Source organism: Chelonia mydas, chromosome 9 (assembly GCF_015237465.2).
Source record: "Chelonia mydas isolate rCheMyd1 chromosome 9, rCheMyd1.pri.v2, whole genome shotgun sequence".
In the NCBI taxonomy this organism is placed as follows: Eukaryota; Metazoa; Chordata; order Testudines; family Cheloniidae; genus Chelonia; species Chelonia mydas.
In genome coordinates, this window is record NC_057855.1 from 47,169,859 (window position 1) to 47,194,520 (window position 24,662).

The window sequence follows — 24,662 nt, forward strand, 5'->3', positions numbered from 1 at the left end:
ATGGCATCTCTCCAATCCTAGCAGTGGTTGTGACTGCATCACAGGCCACTGAGTATTGATCAGGAGCAAGCAAAGTGTGTGCATAAGGAAGAGTATCTGAAAGTTCGTACCCCGCAATGAAAGGGAGTGGCTTGTAAGGGTGAGTGTAACAGGTGGGTTGGTGGATCAGAAAGCCATTAAGCAAAACCCACAATAGCATGGTGAAGTCAGTTCCCTTGCCTCAGTCCCTCCCATTCCTGCCCTGGATTGCTCCTGCCAGGATCAGGGGGATATTGAAGCTCATGCTGTGAATGCTTTGCTGCTGGTGGCTGTTTGCAGGAAGCAAGGGCAGCAGCTGTGCATAAGTGCCACAGAGTCACGAACCTCACAGCTTCCAGCAAAGGACCAGAATAATTCTGTGGCTCGGAGCAGCATGAGCAACCCAGAGATGCTCCTGCAGCATCAGCCCACATGGCTCTAACTTATCACTGATGTGGGAGTAAAATGTACACGGAGGGCAGTGGTGGTGTTAAAGTCTGTTAAAAAGCCCTCAGACTCCTCATTGAGGTGCATCCTGAATGGGGCCCTTTGCAGTCAGACACAGATGGAGCAGGCCAGAGCTCAGACACACAGACAAGCAGAAGACACTTGTATTAAGAAAAATCTTTTATTGAGTTCAGGAGGCAGAGAATTTTCGCAGGGTGATGACGATCAGGGCCACAATCACAGACGTGCCCAGGAGAGCAGCGATTACGATGGCACTGATGGCTCCAGGACCCAGAGACCCTGCGAGAGAAAAGAAAGGCTCAGAACAGCACAAAGAGCTGGAGGTCACTCAGAGCTAAAGGCATGTGGAAGAAACTGTATCCACAAATCCCTGGATACATGGAGCACACCAGACTGCCCAGCTCCAGGACCAGGAAGGCCCAGTGTGGTCCCCAATAATCTCTAGGCAGCTGCAGGAAATAGTATTTAGTGAGGACACGCTCCGTCCTTCCCCTCCACCTGGGTGGGCTGAATCTTCCACTCCTGCAATACTCAGCCCCCACTGCCCTTGGGCACAATCCCGCATGCCTGGGAAATACACAGTGCCGAGTGTACTATGGAAATGACAGGCGCAATCATCACTCAGAGCCACCCCCACACTATGCATTTAGCAACAAGTGCTTGCACCGCAGGCCCCGGCACCTGTACGGGGAGGACCGGGGCTACTGGGATTTTATGGTGGTTGATTGAAGAAAGCCAGTTTCAAACATGAATGTTCCTCCACCAAATCCCAGCAAACTCCAAGGAAAAATGGGATAAAACCAAACCACCTACACTAATAATTAACATTCATTTAAAACTCCTTCCCCATTCCTCCTTCCCCCCTGCAACACCCTGAGTGACAAGCACCGTGCAGACACTACAGCTGCTGGCTTCCATCCCCATGCCCTGCAACAGCCTTCCCTCGGATGGTAGCAAGGCTTCCAAGGAGCCGGGGTGCTGCTGCAGGCTTCCCTTTGGAAACCTCATGAAATCCACCGCCAGCAATCCTGGCGGCTCTGGGCCTGTGACAAAGAAGTGTTGGAAGCCTTGGGGCGGGGTGAAAATGAGCAAGGGAGGGAAGCAGGGAGGGGGAGGAAGATAAGAGGGAAGCACATTTTAAAACCACGCCTGGATCTGAGTGTTTGCTATAGACTTGAAGGCAGTGCAGTAACCTGGGTGAGGAAGGGACTGTGTAGCCCCAGGGGTGCGTGTTCACTAGGAGATAATTGCCTGTGGCCAGATTGCACATGATGGTTGGAGCAGCAGGCAGGGTCTCCGGGACGGTCCTGCCCTTTGGGAGAGTTCAGGAGACAGAAAATTTTCCCAGGGCCACAATCACAGAGGTGCCCAGGAGAGCAGTGATCATGGTGGCACCAATAGCTCTAGGACCTTGTGGTCTCCTTACATCATTACCTCCCTTGGCCCATCGTGAGACACAATGTATCAACATAGCTTTGTCCCAACTGTCTTTCCAGTGAAGCCTTCTCTCAGCTCGCCTGCCAGCTGCACTTGTTTCATTCCAACAGGGGAACGCTCATTGGCATTGCGGGGTGGGTTGCGGGTGGAGGTGTCTCTGGTTGAGTGGTTCTCGTTGTCTCTCTGCCGTTTACCCTGGCAAAGCTTTCAGATGAGAGATGTTGTGACACCACCCAGCCACTGAATTATACCCAGAGGTCACACGGCTGCTTAGGTGCCCATCTCTCCCAGTCAGGAGGTTCAGATGGCAGCAATGCTGTCACCTCAACACAATCACTGAATGCAATTTCCTTGTGTCACGTGACAGCAACTCAGGGAACTGTCACTATCAAGCAGGTCTCTGATCAGCTAACTGACCTTCTGATAGCACAGGTCTTTAGCACAGTGGCAAAGGACACTGCTAGCCAATTGACCCTTCCTGGGATCATTCACCAGGGCACGTGTCATATTTTAACCCTCCCTCCACCTTCCAAGTTAACTCACTATAGACTTTAGAAGCCAGTTGGGAAAGTGGCATTTCAGTGCCATGCCCTGGTCTTTAAAATCTTTGAGGAAGAAGTTTGATTATTCTTGTGGGCTAATGGGGAAACAGTCTCAGCATGGCCCCATGTTACAGCTGTGTTGTGGGAAGAGTCACTCAGACAAATGAGCCCAGAATTACTTACAGAGGGAAACAACAGGGACACAGAGCGAGAGGACAAGAGAACAACAACGACAGGCAGGAAGTGGAGGAAAAGAACTTTACAAACACTATTTGAACATAGCTAGAGCATGGAGCTGGAGCAAGACAGCGCAGCTTTCCGGAGGCCAGGAGCTGCACAGCAGAAAGCTCTTGCACCAAAAGCAGGAACACCATGGGGAGGGGCAGAGAAGGTAGTACAGGACACACAGAGGGAGTAGGGGTAGGAATAAACAGAAATTCCATTAGCCTCCTATCTCGCGCAGTATCAGAGGAGCGCAGCCCCAAGGAAATAACATTAAAGGTGAAAGTGTAGGAGGCAATGCATGCGGTTTGCACACGATGAAGACAGACTCATTTGCATTTTCCATTACTGCAGACATCGTTCTTGTTACACAGGGGACCAAAGAAGATTCAGCAAGACACAATATAAACCCAGGGGACTTTGTAAGGGTCAAACATCTGAGCTGGATCGGGTTCCAAACATGAGGAACTGAGGGCTAGATTATTGGAGAGCGCAGCCTGTGGGGACGGGAAGTGCTGTGATGAGACACAATGACCCTGCAGGATGCCAGAGTCTGGTTGATTTCCTTCTCTAGGCCATCTCACTGCTAACCCTAGTAGGTTAAATAGATTTGGGGGCAGGGAATCCATCTTTGTTTTGGATAGTGCCTACGGTTGCCAGGTGTCCAGTTTTTGACCGGAACACCCAGTCGAAAAGGGACCCTGGTGACTCCAGTCAGCACCACTGACCGGGCTGTTAAACATCCGGTCGGCTGTGCTGCAGGGCTAAGGCAGGCTCCTTACCTGTCCTGGCTCTGTGCTGCACCCGGAAGTGGCCAGCAGGTCCGGCTCCTAGGTGGAGGGGCAATGCCTGCAGGCAAGAGCAGCGTGCAGAGCCTCCTGACCCCCCTGCCTAGGAGCCAGACCTGCTGACTGCTTCTAGGGCGCAGCGCGGTGCCAGGACATGTAGGGAGCCTGCCTTAGCCCCACTGCGCTGCTGACCGGGAGCTGCCCAAGGTAAGCCCGCGCCCCAACCGTGAGCCCCAACTCCCTGCCCCAGCCCTGAGCCCCCCCAAACCTGGAGCCCCCTCCTGCACCCCCAAATTCCACATCCCTGGACCCACCCAACAGCCTGCACTCCCAGCCCAGAGCCCGTACCCCCTCCTGCACCTCAACCTGCAGCCCCCTCCCATATTCTGAATCCCTTGGCCCCACCCCCCCCATTCTGGAACCCCCACCTACACCCAAATCCCTCATCCTCAGCCCAGAGCCCATACCCCCTCTCACACCCCAATCACCTGTCTCAACCTGCAGCCCCATCCCATATTCTGAATCTCTTGGCCCCACCCCCCAGCCTGGAGCTCCCTCCTGCACCCCAAACCCCTCATCCCCAGCCCCACCCCAGAGCCCTCACTCCCTCCTGCACCCCAATCCCCTGCCCCAGCCCAGTGAAAGTGAGTGAGGGTGAGGGAGAACGAGCCACCAAGGAAGGGGGGACCCTGGACTTCAGAAAAGCAGACTTTGACTCCCTCAGGGAACTGATGTGCAGGATCCCCTGGGAGAACAACATGAGGGGGAAAGGAGTCCAGGAGAGCTGGCTGTATTTTAAAGAATCCTTATTGAAGTTACAGGGACAAACCATCCCAATGTGTAGAAAGAATAGTAAATATGGCAGGCGACCAGCTTGGCTTAACAGTGAAATCCTTGCTGATCTTGAACACAAAAAAGAAGCTTACAAGAAGTGGAAGATTGGACAAATGACCAGGGAAGAGTACAAAAATATTGCTCAGGCATACAGGAGTGAAATCAGGAAGGCCAAATCACACCTGGAGTTGCAGCTAGCAAGAGATGTTCAGAATAACAAGAAGGGTTTCTTCAGGTATGTTAGCAACAAGAAGAAAGTCAAGGAAAGCGTGGGCCCCTTACTGAATGAGGGAGGCAACCTAGTGACAGAGGATGTGGAAAAAGCTAATGTACTCAATGCTTTTTTTGCCTCTGTCTTCACGAACAAGGTCAGCTCCCAGACTACTGCACTAGGCAGCACAGCATGGGGAGGAGGTGACCAGCCCTCTGTGGAGAAAGAAGTGCTTCAGGACTATTTAGAAAAGCTGGACAAGCACAAGTCCATGGGACCAGACGCGCTGCATCCAAGAGTGCTAAAGGAGTTGGTGGATGTGATTGCAGAGCCATTGGCAGAGGTGAAAGTAAGCTGGTACGCCCCAGTACGGCATACTGGTAAGAGCTGGTGCACTGTACCAGGACCGGCTTTCCCAGACGGCAATTTAAAGCCCTAGGGTAGCGGTGGCAGGGCTCTGGCAGGGATTTAAAGGGCCCCGGAGCTCCAGCTCCTGCTACCACCCCAGCCTTTTAAATCCCCGCCGCCGCTACCCCAGGGCTCAGGCAGCAGGGCTCTGGCGGGGATTTAAAAGGCCCCGGAGCTCCAGCCGCCACTACTGCAGCTGGAGCCCTGGCCCTTTAAATCAAGATTTAAAGGGCCCGGAGATTTAAGGTCCTCCTCTTCCGGTTAAGGCCACGCCCCCTGCTCAGGACTCCGATGTACCGGTAAGTTCTCTAACTTATTTTCACCCCTGGCCATTGGCCATTATCTTTGAAAACTCCTGGCGATCGGGGGAGGTCCCAGACGACTGGAAAAAGGCTAATGTAGTGCCCATCTTTAAAAAAGGGAAGGAGGAGGATCCGGGGAACTACAGCAGTCAGCCTCATCTCAGTCCCTGGAAATATCATGGAGCAGGTCCTCAAGGAATCAATTCTGAAGCACTTAGAGGAGAGGAAAGTGATCAGGAACAGTCAGCATGGATTCATCAAGGGCAGGTCATGCCTGACTAATCTAATTGCCTTCTATGACGAGATAACTGGCTCTGTGGATGAGGGGAAAGCAGTGGACATGTTATTCCTTGACTTGAGCAAAGCTTTTGACACTGTCTCCCACAGTATTCTTGCCAGCAAGTTAAAGTAGTATGGGCTGGATGAATGTACTATAAGGTGCATAGAAAGCTGGCTAGATTGTCGGACTCAACGGGTAGTGATTAATGGCTCCATATCTAGTTGGCAGCCGGTATCAAGTGGAGTGCCCCAAGGGTCGGTTTCGTTCAATATCTTCATTAATGATCTGGAGGATGGTGTGGATTGCACCCTCAGGAAGTTTACAGATGACACTAAACTGGGAGGAGAGGTAGGTACACTGGAGGGTAGGGATAGGATACAGAGGGACCTAGACAAATTAGAGGATTGGGCCAAAAGAAATCTGATGAGGTTCAACAAGGACAAGTGCAGAGTCCTGCACTTGGGACGGAAGAATCCCATGCACCGCTACAGACTAGGGACAGAATGGCTAGGCAGCAGTTCTGCAGAAAAGGACCTGGGGATTACAGTGGATGAGAAGCTGGATATGAGTCAATAGTGTGCCCTTGTTGCTAAGAAGGCCAATGGCATTTTGGACTGTATAAGTAGGGGCATTGCCAGCAGATCGAGGGACATGATCGTTCCCCTCTATTCGACATTGGTGAGGCCTCATCTGAAGTACTGTGTCCAGTTTTGGGCCCCACACTACAAGAAGGATGTGGAAAAATTGGAAAGTGTCCAGTGGAGGGCAACAAAAATGATTATGGGACTGGAACACATGACTTATGAGGAGAGGCTGAGGGAACTGGGATAGTTTCGTCTACAGAAGAGAAGAATGAGGGGTGATTTGATAGCTGCTTTCAACTACCTGAAAGGGGGTTCCAAAGAGGATGGATCTAGACTGTTCTCAGTGGTAGCAGATGGCAGAACAAGGAGTAAGGTCTCAAGTTCCACTGAGGAAGGTTTAGGTTGGATATTAGGACAAACTTTTTCACTAGGAGGGTGGTGAAGCACTGGAATGCATTACCTAGGGAGATGTGGAATCTTCTTCCTTTGAGGTTTTTAAGGTCAGGCTTGACAAAGCCCTGGCTGGGATGATTTAGTTGGGGATTGGTCCTGCTTTGAGCAGGGGGTTGGACTAGATGACCTCCTGAGGTCCCTTCCAACCCTGATATTCTATGAATGTAGTGTGCATGGGTGGGGCCTTGGGGCAGGGTGTTCGGTTTTGTGTGATTAGAAATTTGGCAACCCTGGGAGTGCCATGTATATCTATGGTGCTAAACAAGCGATAAAGAACAGGATGGCTTATATTGCCAGTGTTCATTTCCCCTTTCCCTGGAGATCACAGAAAACAGGACACAGATAACGGAGTTCTCAGCAATACCTTATGGATTTTCTCCTAAACCACAGTAACATTTGCTCCAAACAGAAGGGCTCGGGTGTGCAGGTGATGGCTGGGTAACCGCCTGACCTGCCATGGGCTGGACAGTTCTAACAGAGGATGGTGCCGGGTGCTGCCTGGGAGGCTCCTACATACCGTTATCATCCAGATGGTGCAGGTCTGTGGTGTCCTCAGGCTCATACTCTGAGGTGTACAGGGGGAAGCCTGTAGAGTCCGAGAAGTGGCTTGTGGTGGTGGCAGCATCAAAGGGGCCCCCTCCCGACGGCAGCTCCGGCGGCTCATTCCATAGCGTGGGGGCAGGTCCTTGGGGATACTCTGCTGGAACAAGCATAAATCCCAGTTACTCCCCGATCAACCACTGATGCCGCTACAGCACTGGGCTACTGCCAGTTGTTCACTGGGATTCCTGCCTGCAGGGCCCAGTCACAACTTGCAGCCTGTACTGGCCAGCCTGTCTCACCACTGCCCTCTGCTCTGCAACATGTTAGAGCCACCCACAATTGCCAGTGTTTGCTCAGGGGGTGGGTGGCGCTGAGCCTTAATCCGCCCCCTCCCCCAAAATGGCTCTCAGCTCTGGCCTTTCTGCAGCTAAAGATTCCCTCCTCTATGGCATGGGCATGGCTGAGGCACTGACACTGATGTCATATGTAAATGACCTCAGCTGAGTTATACTACATGACAATCTAGCTTGCATATGGACCCAGGGCCTCCAGGATCCCAGAACAGAAAAATATCCCTTCCAAATGTCTAATTAAACCTATACACAAGAGATGTAAGGAAAGCCCCATTTAATGAGGGCACTTTCTTTGCCGCTCTCCGGGCTGCATCATGCAGACCATCATACTGGGAAGGGGTTGCAAGCACTTTGTAGACCAGGGTTAGAATTCAAGATAAGTATGACAAATTGGAGAATTGGTCTGAAATCCACAAGATGAAATTCAATAAAGACAAGTGCAAAGTATGACATTTAGGAAGGAAAAAAAATCAAATGTACAACTACAAAATGGGGAATAATTGGCTAGATCGTATACTGCTGACAAGGATCTGGGGGTTGTAGTGGATCACAAATTGAACAGGAGTCAACAATGGGATTGCAGTTGAAAAAAGAGTTAATATTATTCTGGGGTGCATTAACAGCAGTATTGTCTGGAAGACATGGGAGGTAACTATCCTTTTCTACTCAGTGGTGGTGAGGCCTCAGCGGGAGTACCAGGTTCAGTTCTGAGCAACACACTTTGGAAAATATGTGGATAAATTGGAGAGAATACAGAGAAGAGCAACAAAAATTATAAAAGGTTTAGAAAAACCTTACCTACAAGGAAAGGTTAAAAAACTGGAGCATGTTTAGTCTTGGGAAAAGACACCTGAGTGGGGGTCTGAGAACAGCCTTCCGATATGTTAAGGGCTGTTATAAAGAGGACGGTGATTAACTGTTCCCCATGTCCCCTGAAGGTAAGGCAAGAAGTAATGGGCTTAATCTGCAGCAAGGGAGATTGAGGTTAGATATTAGGAAAACTCTAACTCTAAGGGGAGTTAAACTCTGGAATAAGCTTCCAAGGGAAGTTGTGGAATCCTCATTATTGGAGGTTTTGAAGAACAGGCTGGAAAAGCACCCGTCAGGGCTGGTCTAAGTTTACTGATCCTGCCTCAGCACAGGGGGCTGGACTTGATCGCCTCTTGATGTGCCTTCCAGCCTGACATTTCTAGGAGTCTATGAAAAGCACTAGAGACTAGGGGTGACATCCTGGCCCCATTGACATCATTGGCAAAGCCCCATTGACTCAGCAGGGCCAGGATTTCACCGTAGGTGCTGGAATCAGAACTGGTGAATGAGCAGAAAGGCAGCTGCAATAGGGTGTACACTGGGGAAGAAAACTGTCCGCTAGGATGTAAGTGGGGGCGGGCAGGAAGAAACCTGGTGTGACTAATGCTGGGGGTGAACGAAGCCTATGCCAGCGAAGGGGCTGCCTGTCAGGGTTAAGGAGAGCATGCTTCTAGGATAGTTTCCACTAGATAATTTTCCATTTCACACAGACGCTTGCAGCAACATGGGTTAGGGAGCGGGTGCTAGAGCACCCTCCTGCTGGGTCACTGATTAGAGCAGTGGTTCTCAAAGCCGGTTCGTCGCTTGTTCAAGGAAAGCCCCTGGCGGGCCGGGCCGGTTTGTTTACCTGCCGTGGCTGCAGGTTCGGCCGATCGCAGCTCCCACTGGCCGCGGTTCACTGCTCCAGGCCAATGGGGGCTGCGGGAAGGGCGACCAGCACGTCCCTTGGCCTGCACCGCTTCCCGCAGCCCCCATTGGCCTGGAGCGGCGAACCGCGGCCAATGGGAGCCGCGATCGGCCGAACCTGCAGCCACGGCAGGTAAACAAACTGGCCCGGCCCGCCAGGGGCTTTCCTTGAACAAGCTGCGGACCGGCTTTGAGAACCACTGGACTAGAGTACAGCCCTGTTTGTTCCTGGCCCTTGCGCTGATCCATTGCTGTTGCTGCATCTTCTCTCCCAAACACAAAGCTGTGTATAAACATGAGAAACCATAAACACCAAGTCTAAGCCTACAAGGAAGTTTTCCCAATGGTGATTTTTCCTAGCAGCCACATTTCTCAGCAATCATCAGGACAAGTGTTTGTACTGAGCTCACTGCTTGGATGCATTTACAACTCACTGCAACTCAGAAAATGAAAGCAAAGTACATTAGCCCAGGGCTGTTCAGCTTCTGGCCATTTTCCTCTCCCAAAAGCAATCAAGGTTTAAGTGCTGACAGGGCCTTTGCACACCTAAGTCCTCTGCCTGAACACAGTTAGCTCCGCAGGGGGAGTCAGAAGCCTCCTGCCAGCAGCAGCAGCTGTTTGGATAGGACACATTCCCTGGGAGCATGGCAGACTGGAGCATTCAGAGACTTGAACCCTCCCCAGATGGCGCCCGTTGGGGCTGCCCAGGGAGAAGAGTAAAAGAAACTGCATTCTGTTTGAGGCTGCGATTCACATCCTGTTATTTCTTTTCCCAGCAGGGTCGGCTGGGACTGAGAAGGGCTTTCCTGTTTACGTGTGGCTGGTCCAGAAGTCTGCATCAATGCTCATTTTGTTCAGGTGGGACAACCCAGAGGCCCCAGTGAGAAATGGAGACATTCCACAGGTCCCTGCTGAAACCACTGGGAATGTCACACTGGGATGGAAAATCTAGCGGAGCAGCCAAGGCCAGGGACATCTCAACGGCCACTCTGGCTATCTAGGCTGAGAAAGTTGAGGGCGGGGATCCAGAATAGCCCAGCTTCCTGGGCTGAGAAAATCTAGGCCATACCCAGGGCAACTGCTCAGCGGGGATTCTGTTAAAGAATGACAGCATCTCACATGCTCACTAAACCCTGGCAGGTCTCATTGCTGGCCCACCATGGCAGAGTGGTGAGGGTTGGCTGTCATGTGATATGTAAGTTAAGATACATGCACCCAGAGACCCTCTAATTAGGTGCATGCTATAAACCAGGGGTCTCAAAATCAAATGACCACGAGGGCCACATGAGGACTAGTACATTGGCCCGAGGGCTGCACCACTGACCCCCCCCACACTGCTGCACCCAGCCCCACCCCTGTCCCCACTCCACCCCTTCCATGAGGCCCTGCCCCTGCCCAGCCGTTCCCTGAAATCCCCACCCCAACTCCACACCCTTCCTGCCCCCAGGGGGTGCAAGAGGGGTGCAGGGTGCATCAGGGGGCTCAGGGCAGGGGATCAGGGTGCAGGGTGGGGCAGGCAGCTCAGGGCAGGGGGTTGGGGTGCAGGGGGGGTATGGAGTGCAGCAGGGGGCTCAGGACAGAGGGTCAGGGTGCAGGAGGGGTGCGACAGGGGGTCGGGGTGCCAGAGGGGTGTGGGGTGCAGCAGGGGGCTCAGGGCAGAGGGTTCGGCTGCAGGAGGGGTTTGGGGGGCGGGTCCGGCCCAGCATGCACCGGGGGCAGGGCAGGCTCCCTGCCTTCCTGCCCTGCCCCCGTGCTGCTCTGGGAAGCGGCCGGGACCTGGTAGGGCACAGGGGTCTGTGTGTTGCTTTGGCCGCTCCTCCAGGTACCTTCCCCGAAGCTCCCATTGGCTGGGAATGGGGAACCGCAGCCAATGGGAGCTTCGGGGGAGGTACCTGGAGGAGCCGCCAGAGCAACACGCAGACCCCTCCCCCAGGTCCCGGCCGCTTCCCGGAGCAGCGCGGGGGCAGGGCAGGAAGGCAGGGAGCCTGCCCTGTCCCCAGTGTGCGCCGGGCCGGAGCTGCTCTAGGTAAATGCTGGGGGGGGGGCGGGGGGGGTGCAGGGAGCTGTCGGGCCACAGAAAAATAACCCCATGGGCCACGTGTTTGAGACCCCTGGTATAAACAGTGATAAACTAAAAACTCTGCATTGGGCTGAGTTGAGAGATTCATTCTAGGCTCCTGCTCAGACATCTGGGTGTCTCAAGGTTCCACACAACAGAAGCCAGCCAGAAACAGTGAGTTCCATTTCAGTGGAATTCACCCCTGGGCTGGGGCTGGGGCATGCTGAGAGCAGAGCTGGGCTGTCTAAAACAGTGGTTTTCAAATGGGGGTTCACGTGGACCCCTGGGGGTCCACAGACTATGGCTAAAGTTTCCAAAAGGGTCCGCACCTTCATTTGAAATTTTTAAGGGTCTGCAAATAAAAAAAAAAGGTTGAAAATCACTGGTCTAGAACCACATTTTCATCGGTTTGTACGTACACAGTGAAATTGACGTTTATTGACATTTACTGATAAAAATCTAATCCTTCCAACTTTAAGTAGGTTGCACCTATATGCAAATTACAGGCAGTGTGTGGAGGAGGGAAACCCAGTGTTATCTGTCAAAGCTACACACCCAAAGCATTCACAGGCTCAGTACAAAACCAGTTAAGAATGCTACATAGTCTGGTCACCATCTACTGGCACATTATCTATGAACTGATTACACTTACACGCATTTCTTATTATAATGCAGGGGTGGCCAAACTGCAGCTCACAAGCCATATGTGGCTCTTTTACAGTTGAAGTGCAGCTCGTGGAGGCCCCCCACCTCCCCATTCTCCTCCGATCAGACTGGGGGTAGAGGGGGGTTCAGGGCTTCTGCCCTGTGGCAGGGTGGTGGGGCTAGGGGCTTCTGCCCAGTGGGGAGGGGGTCTAGGAGCTTCAGCCCCACAGGAGGTGCCTGAAGATTATCACATGCGGCTCAGAGGATCAGTAAGTTTGGCCACTCCTGTTATAGAGCCTGGGGTTTCAGCTACTAAGACACAAATCAAGAGGAAGGGGAGATTTAGTGATAAAGTTAGGCAAGTCAGCAGGTAAAGGTGCAAAACAAACAGAGTTGTGGCTATTTGATTAGCCGCTGGCACTACTAGCCGATTGGTTTCAGAACAGACCAACGTGTACAAAACTTCTGAGCCCCATTTCTAAACTGCTTGGTTGCATGGGGGAACTAACGGCCCAAGTCATGACCTCACTCATTGTGTTAACACAACAAGTGCCAGTACCAACACTGGAGCCAGTACTGGCTAGCAAAGACAAGTGGCTCCAAGAGAAATAGGAGAGAGAATTATTTGATTACATGAGAACTCAAGCCAATATAGCAGTGCGTACGCCTCCCGGCTGATCAGGCTCTAAGATGTTAGCGAAGATAATGGGCTCATTGCTTGGAGCAAACCCCATTCCTCAGGACCAAGCTCAGTCGCTGGCGTTTTCATAGCAGGGAACGTTCTGAAAGTGATTGTGTGAGAGTGTTTTTTCTGATGAAACATACTCTAACAGGGTAATAGAAAGGTGCTTTATATATTCACACCAGAACGCAGTGCTACATGTCTCGTCTCTCCTGTAGCCATTGGTGGCATCTTTAGCACATGGAACACTGTTGGGAACTGCATTCATTGCAGTAAGGATATTCACCAATGCAGGACTTGTGCAAAACTCAGTGCTAGATAAGTGAAGGAAGAACTGATTTTGACTCTGGTTTTAAAGCACTTTTACACCCTCTAGTGATTGTTAAACCTTGATGTAATCTGACAGATTCTGGATTAACAGTGCATGCGACACACGATTTTTCTGCTTTGAGCTCTTGTGGTTTCTAACAGAGTTTTAATTACTAAAGAAAAATGCAACCTCTTTGCAGCCTGTTTTGAAGCGACATTAACAATACTTGTCAGTTTAGAGTATAGACAAAAACCTACACACACACGAACTTAAGTAGCCATGTCAAAGACACATCAAGAGTCTGACAGACCTACCACCACTTGGAACTGCTTAACATATCCTTAACTGCCGACTCTGGAGATAAGATGCCATAGGATTACGCAATTATCTGAGACTCCTGCACTAATCAACACAAGAGGGGAAACTAAGGCTATGTCTACACTGGCGACTGAATGACAAAAAATGATCTTTTGGGGAGTGTGGGGTGTATTTTTTTAACACCTCTGAAAGACACAAATTTTGCTGACGACAAGCACTGGTGCGAACAGCTCTTTGTTGGCAGAAGCGCTCTCCTGCCGTCAACACTAACGCTGCTCATTGGGGCTGGAAGTTTGTCAGCAGGAGAACTGACAAACAATGGCTACACTGTAGCAAGGCAGCACTGTCACTAAAAGCTGCGTAGCCTAAGTCAGAAGCAAGAGAGGACGCTGCCTCGTTTATCCCTCCTGAGCAAAGTACTAACTGCATGTGTTAAACTAGCAGTCTGCTTTCCATGACTTGCCCTCACTTTTTCCATCCAACTAACAGCCGTGTCTTCAGATGCCCCCTGTTCCCACTCTTCTGAAATAAGGCTGAACAATCCAGCCCCATGTGTCTCTACACTCATTTACCACACAAAAACGAGAAGTGGCCATTACTCAGATTCTATCCACTTTTACACTGTTACCGGAGTTAACACTGAATGTTCTGGCTTTAGCCAAGACAAGCAGGCCCTTAGCTAGCAGTATTTAAACAGCATTTTAGGCTCACTTCTTTTATAACCCCCCAAACATGCTGACTTTGTGTTGGGTCTGAGGTCAACGAAATTGATGTTTACAGTAAAGTGTATCCAGATTCCAAGAACCAAAGGAGAAATTAGGATTTCTATTAGTCTCTCTGCAGTGCACACACCTGACAGAGCCTTTTAAGTTGCATGCTTTTCTAGCTGTGTAGTTGACATTGTGAAGCCGCAAACTAATGATGCAACTTAAGCAGTACAGGATCTGATGTCACACGTGGAACTAAATGTGTAAAAAGAAGGTTTTGGTTGCTACACTGCAGAAAAATACCTTAAATAAAGTCCTCAGCTCACTATTTTAACACAAGAATGCCACCAACATTTGTGGGAGTTTATTAGTAGTTAAACAGGGCTTGTATGTACTACCACCCTACAATCCTGGATCAGGGCCCCACTGTGCCACTGGGTTGCCAACCCTCCAGGATTCGCCTGGAGTCTCCAGGAATTAAAAGATTAATCTTTAATTAAAGATTATGTCATGTGATGAAATTTCCAGGAATACATCCAACCAAAATTGGCAACCCTTTGTGTCAGGCACTGTAGAAATCCCAAATACATTCTTTAAATCTGTGAAGTAAAACAAATGCATTTAAAACTGCAAGGGACGCAAACCATTTATGAAGAAGGCTTAGAGAGTGGGCACGATATTGTCTTTTTAGACATCCAAGTATTGCATGAAATACACCCGAACTGTACCTCTTAGTAAGCCTGTAGTCTTCTCTGGGTTCTGGCAATATGTATTAACTACTCAAGCATCAGTCTTGTGGTCTGTATTGTCATTAGAAATCCCCCTTAGAAACACAGCCTTACATCCAAGAGTTCAGGACAGTTTATTCTCTATGGGTGAAATCCATTGGTCTGCTGAGGGGCCAGCAAAATAGGGTTTAAGTGATACGCAGTCCTCTATGAAGGGGTGAAATGTTACTTTATGAGAGACATTTCTCTGTTACACTGTAACCCCACTGAAACCAGCCAATGGGACCTGGTGCAGGAAGCCCCTGGGCATTTCACTGGGGTTGTAAGAGAATCTGGCATGCTGCATACGCGTTTCCATAAAATCACCTGACAAGAACCCACACTATACTAATCCACTTCACAAGCCACCATGTGGAAGGACCGATTGGGTATAAATGCAGTTTATCATCTATCAGGAAGGTGAATGTAATACAACATGCTTGGGCAGCATTGATAGGAAAGTTTAAGTATTAAGGCTTAAAATGGTGTAACTATTACGTGAATAAAAAAATGTCACCTCCCTATGAGTGGCCAAGTGGCCATGACTGTATTTGGTAGGGATCTAAGTCAGCCTTCACTTGGGAAGATCTCTCGGTATTGTGTGCTCTCCCTAGGATCATCATCTGCTAACCACCACCTGGGCAGCATAGTGAAAGGAAGGAAGCTGAATTAGCTGAGGATTCTGAATCATGAAGGTAGCTAAACACAGCCATGTACATGACGACTCATTAGCCTCATTTCCCAAAAGCTCTGGCATTTAAAGTGAGGTTACACAGAAATATGCATACTTCTCAGGGATCAATACACTTGGTCCTTAGCTGGGTGCTTCTCAGTGCATCTGACCTAGAGGATACTGCGGTAACCACACCTCTTCAATGAGTATGGCTCATGCTCCCAAGCGCATTCAGCCCTTGCCTACCCTCACCACACCTGCATCTTACCAGGTCTGAGCTTAAGGAAGCTCTGCTCCATTTAGAGTCTTCACTCCACCAGGCACTATGAAGGTTAGGAAGTATCGGTGTCCAGGTTCAGTACGAACAACGTGTGACACTACAGCCATGCCTCTCAAACAGCAATCAGATGGGGTGAGGAGATGGATCCCCCAAATCACAGCCCTTGAGGATAACCAAATATAGGATCTTTCCAAAACAGAGGCACTAGGGCCCCTGCAGGCATGTCAAATAAACCTCAAGATCAGCAGTATCAAAAGCAGCTGACAGAGCTAACAGCATGGCTTTTGACTCCTGTCTATTGCTGTGGGTTAGCCACCACAGAGACCAACAGACTCTCCCCCACGTGCATTGTGGTGTAGTCTCTTGTGATAATGTGCTTCCCTACATCACTAGGGTGTGGTCATGATAAATTCATTTTCTGTTGCTTTTTGTGGCAAACAGGTGAATCTGGGGAACTCCCCCACCTTTGGAAAATGCTGTTCACTGCATCCGGGTGAATGAACCGCTTGTGATTATGGAAGGCTCTGCTGAGATAGTTTGCCAGCTTGTTCTGAGAAACCAGGAGGTAGGATGCTTCCAGGTGAGTTGAGTGGGCTATGCAGCTTAAGGGCTTCCTGACATAGGGGAGAGGAGAGAACTCCGCACTGCTTGTTTATGTAAAACATTGCGGTCGTGTTGTCTGTCATCACCGCTGCACATTTCCCTTGCAAATGGGCCTGGAAGGTCTGGATGGCCAGGCAGATAGCTCTCAGCTCTTTGACGTTGATGTGCAGCGAGAGCTCCTCTTGCAACCAAAGACCTTGGGTCCTGAATTCTCCCAGATGAGCTGCCCATCCCAAATCCTGACACATCTGTGACCAGGGCCAGTGAGGTCTGCGGTTTGGCGAAGGGGACCCTCGCACATACCACCCGTGGTCTGAGCCACCATTGGAGAGACCCGAGAACTGGCAGTGGGAGCGTAACCACCTTTTCCAGGTTGACACCAGCCAGGCCTAGAGAGTGTTGCACGACATATGTACAAGCTGCCATATGTCTGAGGAGCTTCAAGCAATTCCTCGCTGTGGTGGTGGGGTATTGCTTGAAGCCTTGTATGATGTCTCACATTGTCCAAAAATGAGACTCTGGAAGGCAGGCTCTGGCCTGACCCGAGTCCAACACTGCCCCAATGAACTCTATTCTCTGAGCAGGGGATAGAGTTGATTTGTGTATAGTCAGGAGACCCAGCCTGTTGAAGGTGGATCTCATCAAGTTGACGTGTTGCTCCACTTGTGCCCTGGAGCGGCCCCTGATCAGCCAGTGGTCGAGGTACAGGAAGACCTGCATCTGCCTTCTTCTCAGGAAGGCGGCTATGACTGCCATGCACTTGATAAAAACTTGAGGGGCTGCTGATAGGCCAAAATGGAGGACCGTAAACTGATAATGGTTGTGGTTCACTATGAAGCTGAGAAAGCATCTGTGGGCTGGAACTATCGATATGTGGAAATACAAGTCCTTGAGTTTGAGGGCGACGTATCAGTCTCCCAGATCCAGAGATGGGATGATGGCAAAGAGACCATAGAGAACATCAACTTCTTCAGGAATCTGTTGAGGCCTTACAGGTCGAGGATGGGTCTGACACCCCCCCTTTGGCTTTGGGGGATTAGGAAATATTGGAAGTAGAATCCTTTGTCTCTTAGCTCCTGAGGAACCTCCTCCACTGCTCCTGCGGCGAGGAGTGTTTGAACCTCCTGCAGGAAGAGTTGCTCGTGAGACGGGTCCCTGAAGAGTGACAGGGAAAGGGGGCTGGGAGGAGAAGAATTGGAGAGAATATCCCACTTCTACAGGGTGAAGGAACCAGCAATCTGAGGTTATCTGGGACCAAGCACAGTAGAAGTGGGACAAGATTCAGAAATCAGGGTGAAGGATCCATCGAGAGGACTGGTACATCGTTCCCGGGCGCACCTTCAAAAGGCTTGCTTAGAGCCTGATGACTGCCTCGCCAAGCCCTGGCCTTGACTGGGTGGTGGATGGGGAGACTTATGCCGGCCATTCCTGTCCCGCTTCCTGGAGAAGCCCTGCCTAGGCTGGGTAGGGTAGAAGCGTGGAGGGGGTGGGGCTTAAAGTGTTTCTGCTGGGTAGTGGAGGTATGCAGGCCCAACGATTTCAATGCTGCCCACGAAACCTTTAGACTATGGAGCTTGGAGTGTCTGCTCTGAGAACAGCCCCATGCTGTTAAAGGACAAGTCCTGAATTGGTAGTTGGACCTCTGGTGGAAGGCCCGACACCTGGAGCCATGAGCTCGTTCTCACGAGCAGAGGACATGGTTTGCGTAGCCAAGACTTCCGCGTCCAGTGAGGCCTGCAAAGGAGGTCCATGCCACTGCCTTGCCCTCCTCTATTATGGCTGCAAATTCCACTCTGGAGTCTGACTGGACCAATTCCTTAAATTTCATCATGGAGTCCCATGAATTGAAATTGTAAGTACTGAAGATTGCTTGCTGGTTAACAATCCGAAGCAGGACACCTCCTCCCCCACCGGTGGAGTACGCTTTCCTGCTGAAGAGGTATCAGCTTCTTTGAGTCCTTGGATTTTGGAGTTGACCCCTGCTGCCCCATCTCTCTCTTTCATTTGCCGCCACTACGACCAGTGAACTCAGCTGCGTATATGTAAATAACTATTTGTACCCCTTAGAGGTGATGAAATAGTTCCTCTCCACCCCCTTCGCTGTAGGGGGGAATGGAGGCAGGAATCTGCCACAAGGTTTTCGTAGTGGCTTGAAACGTTTTAATGAGTGGCAATGCCACCCTGGATGGCCACTCAGGAGTTAATATATCCACCATGGACCTTGAGTGTGGATGACGGGGATCTTGAGTGTGGAGACCACGGTGGTGCCGAGCGGGATGGTGTCGGAGAACAGTGCCTCATCACTGCAGGTTTGCCTCTAGACTGCACCACACCTTGCTGTGCTGGAGGTGTGTCTCAGCTGGCGGGGTCACCCATTGGCATGGGCTCATAGCAGGTCCTGCACAGCTTAAACCCTTGGGAATGAGGCATGCCCCGAACCCCAAGAGGGGAGGGAATTGGGATAGAAAGCCCCCCATTTCTATCGAACTAACTTACTAAGACTAACACTAACTAATGAACTATTTACAGGATAATCAGAAGTCCGATCACTAGGGGAAACGCTTGCCAAGGTAAGAAACAGACACGGCTCCAACGACCATCACTGGTGGTAAGAAGGAACTGAAGAGGCGGCGGGTCAGCAGGAATCTATGTACACTGCCATGAAGGTGCAACTCCAGGGGGCTCCACAGCCGACCTGACAGGTACCACTAGGGTGGTACCGACTGCACGTAGTGCACGCACACCTACTTGGAATCGACACTAGCAAGCACTCTAAGAACAGTGGGCTAGGACTTTGGGTTTGAGGTTGCCTTCTTCTTTACCATGAAATATTGACCACTGCAGGAAGTCAAGTCAGACTAGATGAGCAAGTGGTCTGATCCCAGACAGCCAATCCTTTGACCCTTTATGTGTGCAATGAGCTCTATGCAGGTGTTGAAAACCCTCAGAAACAATCCGATTCTTTATTCTGTCTTGCTAATCTCCTAATTTGCAATTAATGGAGGTTTATGCTCCATAAAGGTTTTCAAGGCAATGCTTCAACAAACCGATATATATACACCTTGTTCTCTGGTGCTTCTCCTGTTATATATAGCACCAGAGGACAAGAGTCATCCAGGATATTTGGGCCACCAGGATTTACAACATCTGCACATTGGTCCGAGGCTGGCTTCATTTTGCCCACTTTCGAGGGCTTTGCTATGGGAAGCGAGAGGCCTTAACACAGAAGGGCAGGAGCTCGGTGAACTCTGAGGCCCGCAATGGGCTGTCCGGCCCCAGGTAGCCACAGTGGGCATGTGGCCAGCGTAGAGATGAAAAGAGCCCTTCATAGGAAGCACAAAGGGCAGCCTGTGATGCTGGGAGCTCAAGTGTGGAGCTGCACAGAATGCTGTGGTTAGGCTGAATGTTAAATAAACTCGTTTACAAAAAGGCAGGGGCCGTGTGCATGTATATGCAGACCAGAGGACTGTCTGTACCCCTTCACCTCTGTCGGGGCTAGGCGGGAAACTTCCCTTTTATGATAGAATGAAATACAGAAAAAGTTCCACCATGCATTAAAAGACTTGATTTAGGGAGAGAGAACCCTTCACACTTAGTGCTGCAAAATAAATCTTTTACACTTTTCGTATCTTTAATGCAAACTGGTTCCCTGATGCTCCAGTTTTAGATACCAAAAGAACTAACCCACCAGGGGCTCAAAGCTGCAAGAGAAAATGTATTTGAGAGAAAGTAAAGACACACTTCTACAAGATACATCCTACCAACACAACGCATTCTGCGGCAGTACAGGCATCATTCAATGAACCGTCCATTCTCTAGTCAGCTAGGGATGGGGTATTTCATACAAAGTATACTATGAAGATGAAAGTAACAGAATAGTAGGTGATGGTCAGGTACAATATAAGTGAAAACCCTATTGTGGTTGGGTTAGTACAACATGCTCCTTATCCCAGACCTACTGGTTATCCCATGGGAGTTTTTGCATGGTAGGTCTGAGTTCCTGTATATATTGTATTGACTTAGCTACATTGCTTTCTTGTGTCCATGTGAGGTTCTAGCTCAGTGAGGAAGCAGTTTAAGGCACCACTGAAAAATAACATGCACTTGCATGGTGGGGAAGATTCTAACAAACTTAACTATTCTTTGGGGGAAGAGATCAGCCACTGTTGTACTTCAGTTACTAACTGGAATTTAGGATTCAAATGTTTAGTGTGCTACTTATATAAATCATCTTATCAGAACACTGGGGTTGCAGTCACAAATTAGATGCTGTATTTCTTAGTTATTTAAAAAGAGTTCCTAGCAGCCAAGATCTTTTCATGAAATAAATATTAGATACCCTTCCTCTTCACTTGCCTCTATAAACATTGTGGTTTGATATTCTACAGAATTAAAAGTTCTTGTGTGAAATTCCCCAAAAAAGAAAAGGTTAGATCAACTGTACAGCAATTTGCCAGGCAAATGGTCAGAACAATCCTTCTATGCAAGATGCCAAAATGAATTGTGCAGGAACAAATTTGCAGTGTACATCGCAAGCCAATGTAGCTCCAAGACCTCCAATGTTTGGAATACAAGATAAAGGCTTAGCAATGTGTTTAATCAGACAGTCACCTCCTACCTTGGTCCGAACCATCCACTTGATGTTCAAACACAGTCCCATCTACACTTAGAGAGGGAAGTCTGTTAAGAGAAGCAGTTCCGTAACATGGTCGCAATACACTGAGGCCAGCCCATGTGGAGGGGACTGTGGGCATAACATTATTTCTTTGTTCATAAAAATCATTAAAGACTAGACAGACAATCTTTAGAACAATTCTTAAATTGGTGGAACAGGGCTACGCCCTTAATATGCACTGGCCAGTGTAACTGCACTGAAACCATGTGAGATGGCAATTGAAAAATTGCTTGTAACAGTCCCATTCAAGATGGGGCCTTAGAGAACAAGCACAAGTCCTGCTGATTATTCTCCTCCCCCTGCACCCTCTTCGCTTTGTTTTTGGGCCTGACCAAGCTTTACTAAACCTCAGTCACAGTTCCGTGCATTCCCACCCCAGTTCTTAGGGCTATACACAGTTTTGAAGGAAAAACTCAATAACTTAACCCTGCCTATTTAGCTTGGTCTTTTTAAAAATTCCTCTACTATTTGGGACCCAAACACTGCAACATTGTACTTGTGCACGGGAGACAGAAAATGAATAACCAGAAACTGGTTCATCTACTGTTCATTGTCCAAGCTGTGTGAAAGTAGTAACCCAGCGAAAGGAACTGAAACATGATTTTAACTTAATTCTGCTAGGATTCAGAGCATACAACTCTTCCTCTCAGCTGCAGAGGCAACCTGCTTGATGCAATCCAAATTCTCAGTAATTCTTATTTTGAGACTAGGCCTGTACTCGTTTTTAAAAGAGATACAATAGACAGAATTCACTGTCTCAAGCGGCAGATCAAACCCTTCCCCTGTACTAGCTATTTGAATTCCAAAGATGACTTACTGAACTATGAGGAGGGGGTACTTTCTCTCTAGTTACTCATGAAAATCTTTTGGGAAGAGTGAAGAGATGGGGCAAAAGTGGGAGGAGGTGGTTAATAAGTAACAGATTCCCTGTGCTTTGGGACCGTAAATCCAAACAAAGATGCTTACCTCTTAGGACAGCAGGGACCACTACTCCAGAGAGCATCAGCAGGACCAGGTGAAGAACGCTGTGATAGGGCATTTCTTCCCCCAGGAAGAGAGTGTCAGAAGGAATTTTTAAAAACTCTTCGAAGTAGAAAAGGCTTGGAAACTTCACTAGTATAATGAAACTTTGTCTAGTCAGATCACAAACCCCTTCATATGGGAACGCAGACACACACAGAGTGCAAACACTGTAGAGACTCACGGACACCGATTTCCAGGCAGACCTCCCTCCTGAAGTCAGGAACAGCTCCACCCTCTAAAATTTGTGCCTAAAAATTCCTCCCACAGCGTATGTACAGCTGGACCGTTGGAAATCAGTTACCCCTCCCAATCTGGTGAGTGCAAACTAGTGGTTGTTGGCTGAGTGCCCCCACAGGATTCAGGACTATGTTTGAAATGCTTACCTTTGGGGTATCCATCCCATGTCACACTGGAAATTAGAATGCAACAGTATTCATTACAGAAGCCACACCAAAACCAGGCATATGGTTCAATGGTTTACCCTCCTGTGTGTGGGGCAGTTTTATTAGGGCTGGCATCAATGAATAAGGGCCTCCAACTTCAGGGTTAAAGATGCTCTGAAATCAAGCCAGAGCAATTTCTTAGCATCTTTGTTTTCTGGACATAAAACTATAACGGTAGATTTACAATAAAGACCACACATGGCGCCCCCCGCACCCCGGGTCACAATTGTCTACCAAGAAGCATCTTCTAAATCACAGACACACATCAGATTTAACCTGACCATAGGCATTTTCCTGCCCCTCTTCTCTTCCCTCAAACATGCTCGAGAAAGAGGATCCAACGGCAGAGGGAAAAAATGCACATTTTTGATCTAGGCTGACCCAAGCACCTCAAATGATAAAGTGATTTGGGAAAGAATTCATCTTCTATAAAAGGAGAGCTTTCCAGTTTACCAGGGATGGGACAGTTTCATCATGTTCTCTCTCAGTGGGTCCAGAATTTTTTTTTTAAAACTGGTATGAAGATTGAACATCTAAACTGCAAGGAAGTGAGTAATTTCTGTTCAGAGAAGCACTGTAGTTCAGAAAGCTATCCATACACAATATGAGTATATAATCATCACAGTACCCAGTTCTCTATGCTCTGAAGATGTAGTGAATTAGGTGGGTTTTTTGGTCTTAGATTTCAGATTCAAAAGTTTTTTGTTACAGGATCTCCTTAGAGCCATTTTCCTTTGATATGTAATTCAATACATTCTTAAATCAAGCAGGGATGCTAACCCAGATTCAGGTTTCCTTTTACAACACTTTTTTTGCTAGGCTAAATCCTACGCCAGATAAACTGGAAATTGGCAGATGTAGGAAGGACAGAGCGGACTGGAAGTTGCCACCCTAGTCAACTGAGATATTAGGAAGCAGAACTTGCTTCAGAAATCACTTGTGAAAAGAAGCCTCAAATGCCTCTTGCACCACACTCAACACTATCAATTCCTTGCTACACAGAAGCCAGAATGACTCTAGCTCCATATCTTACTAGAAAAGCAAACTGGGAACTGGCATAGCTGTATACGGACTGCACCCACCACAAACTGACAAGAACTATAGTTCCTCTTTTTCACCCCAAATATTGACACAGGTGATCCTGACCATTTTTGAGGCTCATGCCATCTTTTCACAATATAAAAGGAACCAATTTTGCCACTTGAAGACATTCACTCCACTGTAGCACCAACCTAAAAGGGGAGAAGCAGGATGCCAAAATATTTCAATTCAAGAGATAGTGTGCAGTGTCCATTCCAATTTACCCCATTATTTATGGTTAAGAGGAGCCTTTCCATAGACTTCCATAGGAGTCAGATGGGGTCCTTAAAGGGAATGCAAAATAATTCCTTCTCCATACACTTTTGCTGTTTCTATTTAGCAAGCACTGCTCCCCTCTTACCTCTCATGTTCCTATTAAGCTGGAAATTAATGTGGCTTCATTTACATTCTTATGTTCTTGCAAAATCACAGCTTCAGAATTACCTTTTGTAAATTAAATGCTACTGGAAAAGGGAATAGGGCAGCATTCATGAACAGGTCACATGCACAGTGGCTACTTTGGAACATTTAAGAATTATGTACAAAAAAGATTTCAAGATACCCTCAACCAGACAGCATATTTTAAACTAAGGTAAATTTTGAGCTAAAGCACACTGGGGGTGAGGTGGGAGCACGCCTGGAGATAAGTAGGAAACAAAGTAACATCAATCAATGTAATCCTTTTTTTAACATGTGGACAGTAAAGGACCAATTACCTCTCCATCATGTCCTCAAACTTTAGCAGGATTTTCCTCACCAAAACACAAGCAGCAGCAAACGACAGCTAGTATTTGGATTGGGGAGAAGTAAAAGCATGATTTTGTCTAAAAATGGTAAATGTACAGAAAGCCCTCAGAGAGCCCTTCCCCCAAGCTGAAGTGTTCAGGGTGAACCTCTCCCTTCTTTAGTAAAGATAACTGGGCTCGGAGGGTGCTTGCTGGTTTACTCAGATACTTTCTTTGTGTGTTTGAAATTCATAACAGAAAACGAGCCAAAGGTTGATCTTTCCTCCATAAACAAGGTGACTGTAAATGCATGTGCGCGCGTATGGAAGGAAAGGGGAGTGAAGATTGTGTGGCAGAATTTTCCAATCTCGGCCTACTGATGTTTATTTTGAATTCTAAAATTATCAAGTAGAAAAACCAGCAACATTCCTCAGGAGACCAGGAATAAAGCAGCAGCTGTTGCTCCACATCCTGTGTATTTGCTTGATGTTTCTTGATGAAAACTTTGATGAA

At 48.7% G+C, this 24,662-nt stretch overlaps 1 protein-coding gene across 2 annotated transcripts; it reads right to left on the minus strand.

Moving 5' to 3' along the window:
- Positions 1-630: 630 nt before the first annotated feature.
- SNORC (secondary ossification center associated regulator of chondrocyte maturation) lies at positions 631-24,594 on the minus strand. 2 transcript variants are annotated; one of them, XM_043521662.1, is made up of 4 exons: positions 22,285-24,594; positions 21,845-21,919; positions 7,065-7,247; positions 631-765 (listed from the first exon to the last, which is right to left on the minus strand). In XM_043521662.1, the coding sequence occupies exons 2-4, from the start codon at positions 21,915-21,917 to the stop codon at positions 656-658; spliced, it is 366 nt and encodes a 121-aa protein (XP_043377597.1). In that variant the 5' UTR covers positions 21,918-21,919; positions 22,285-24,594; the 3' UTR covers positions 631-655. The 2 variants fall into 2 exon arrangements, with proteins under 2 accessions (XP_043377597.1, XP_007052658.1); XM_007052596.3 differs by lacking the exon at positions 22,285-24,594 and having other exon boundaries at positions 21,845-22,175.
- Positions 24,595-24,662: the final 68 nt, after the last annotated feature.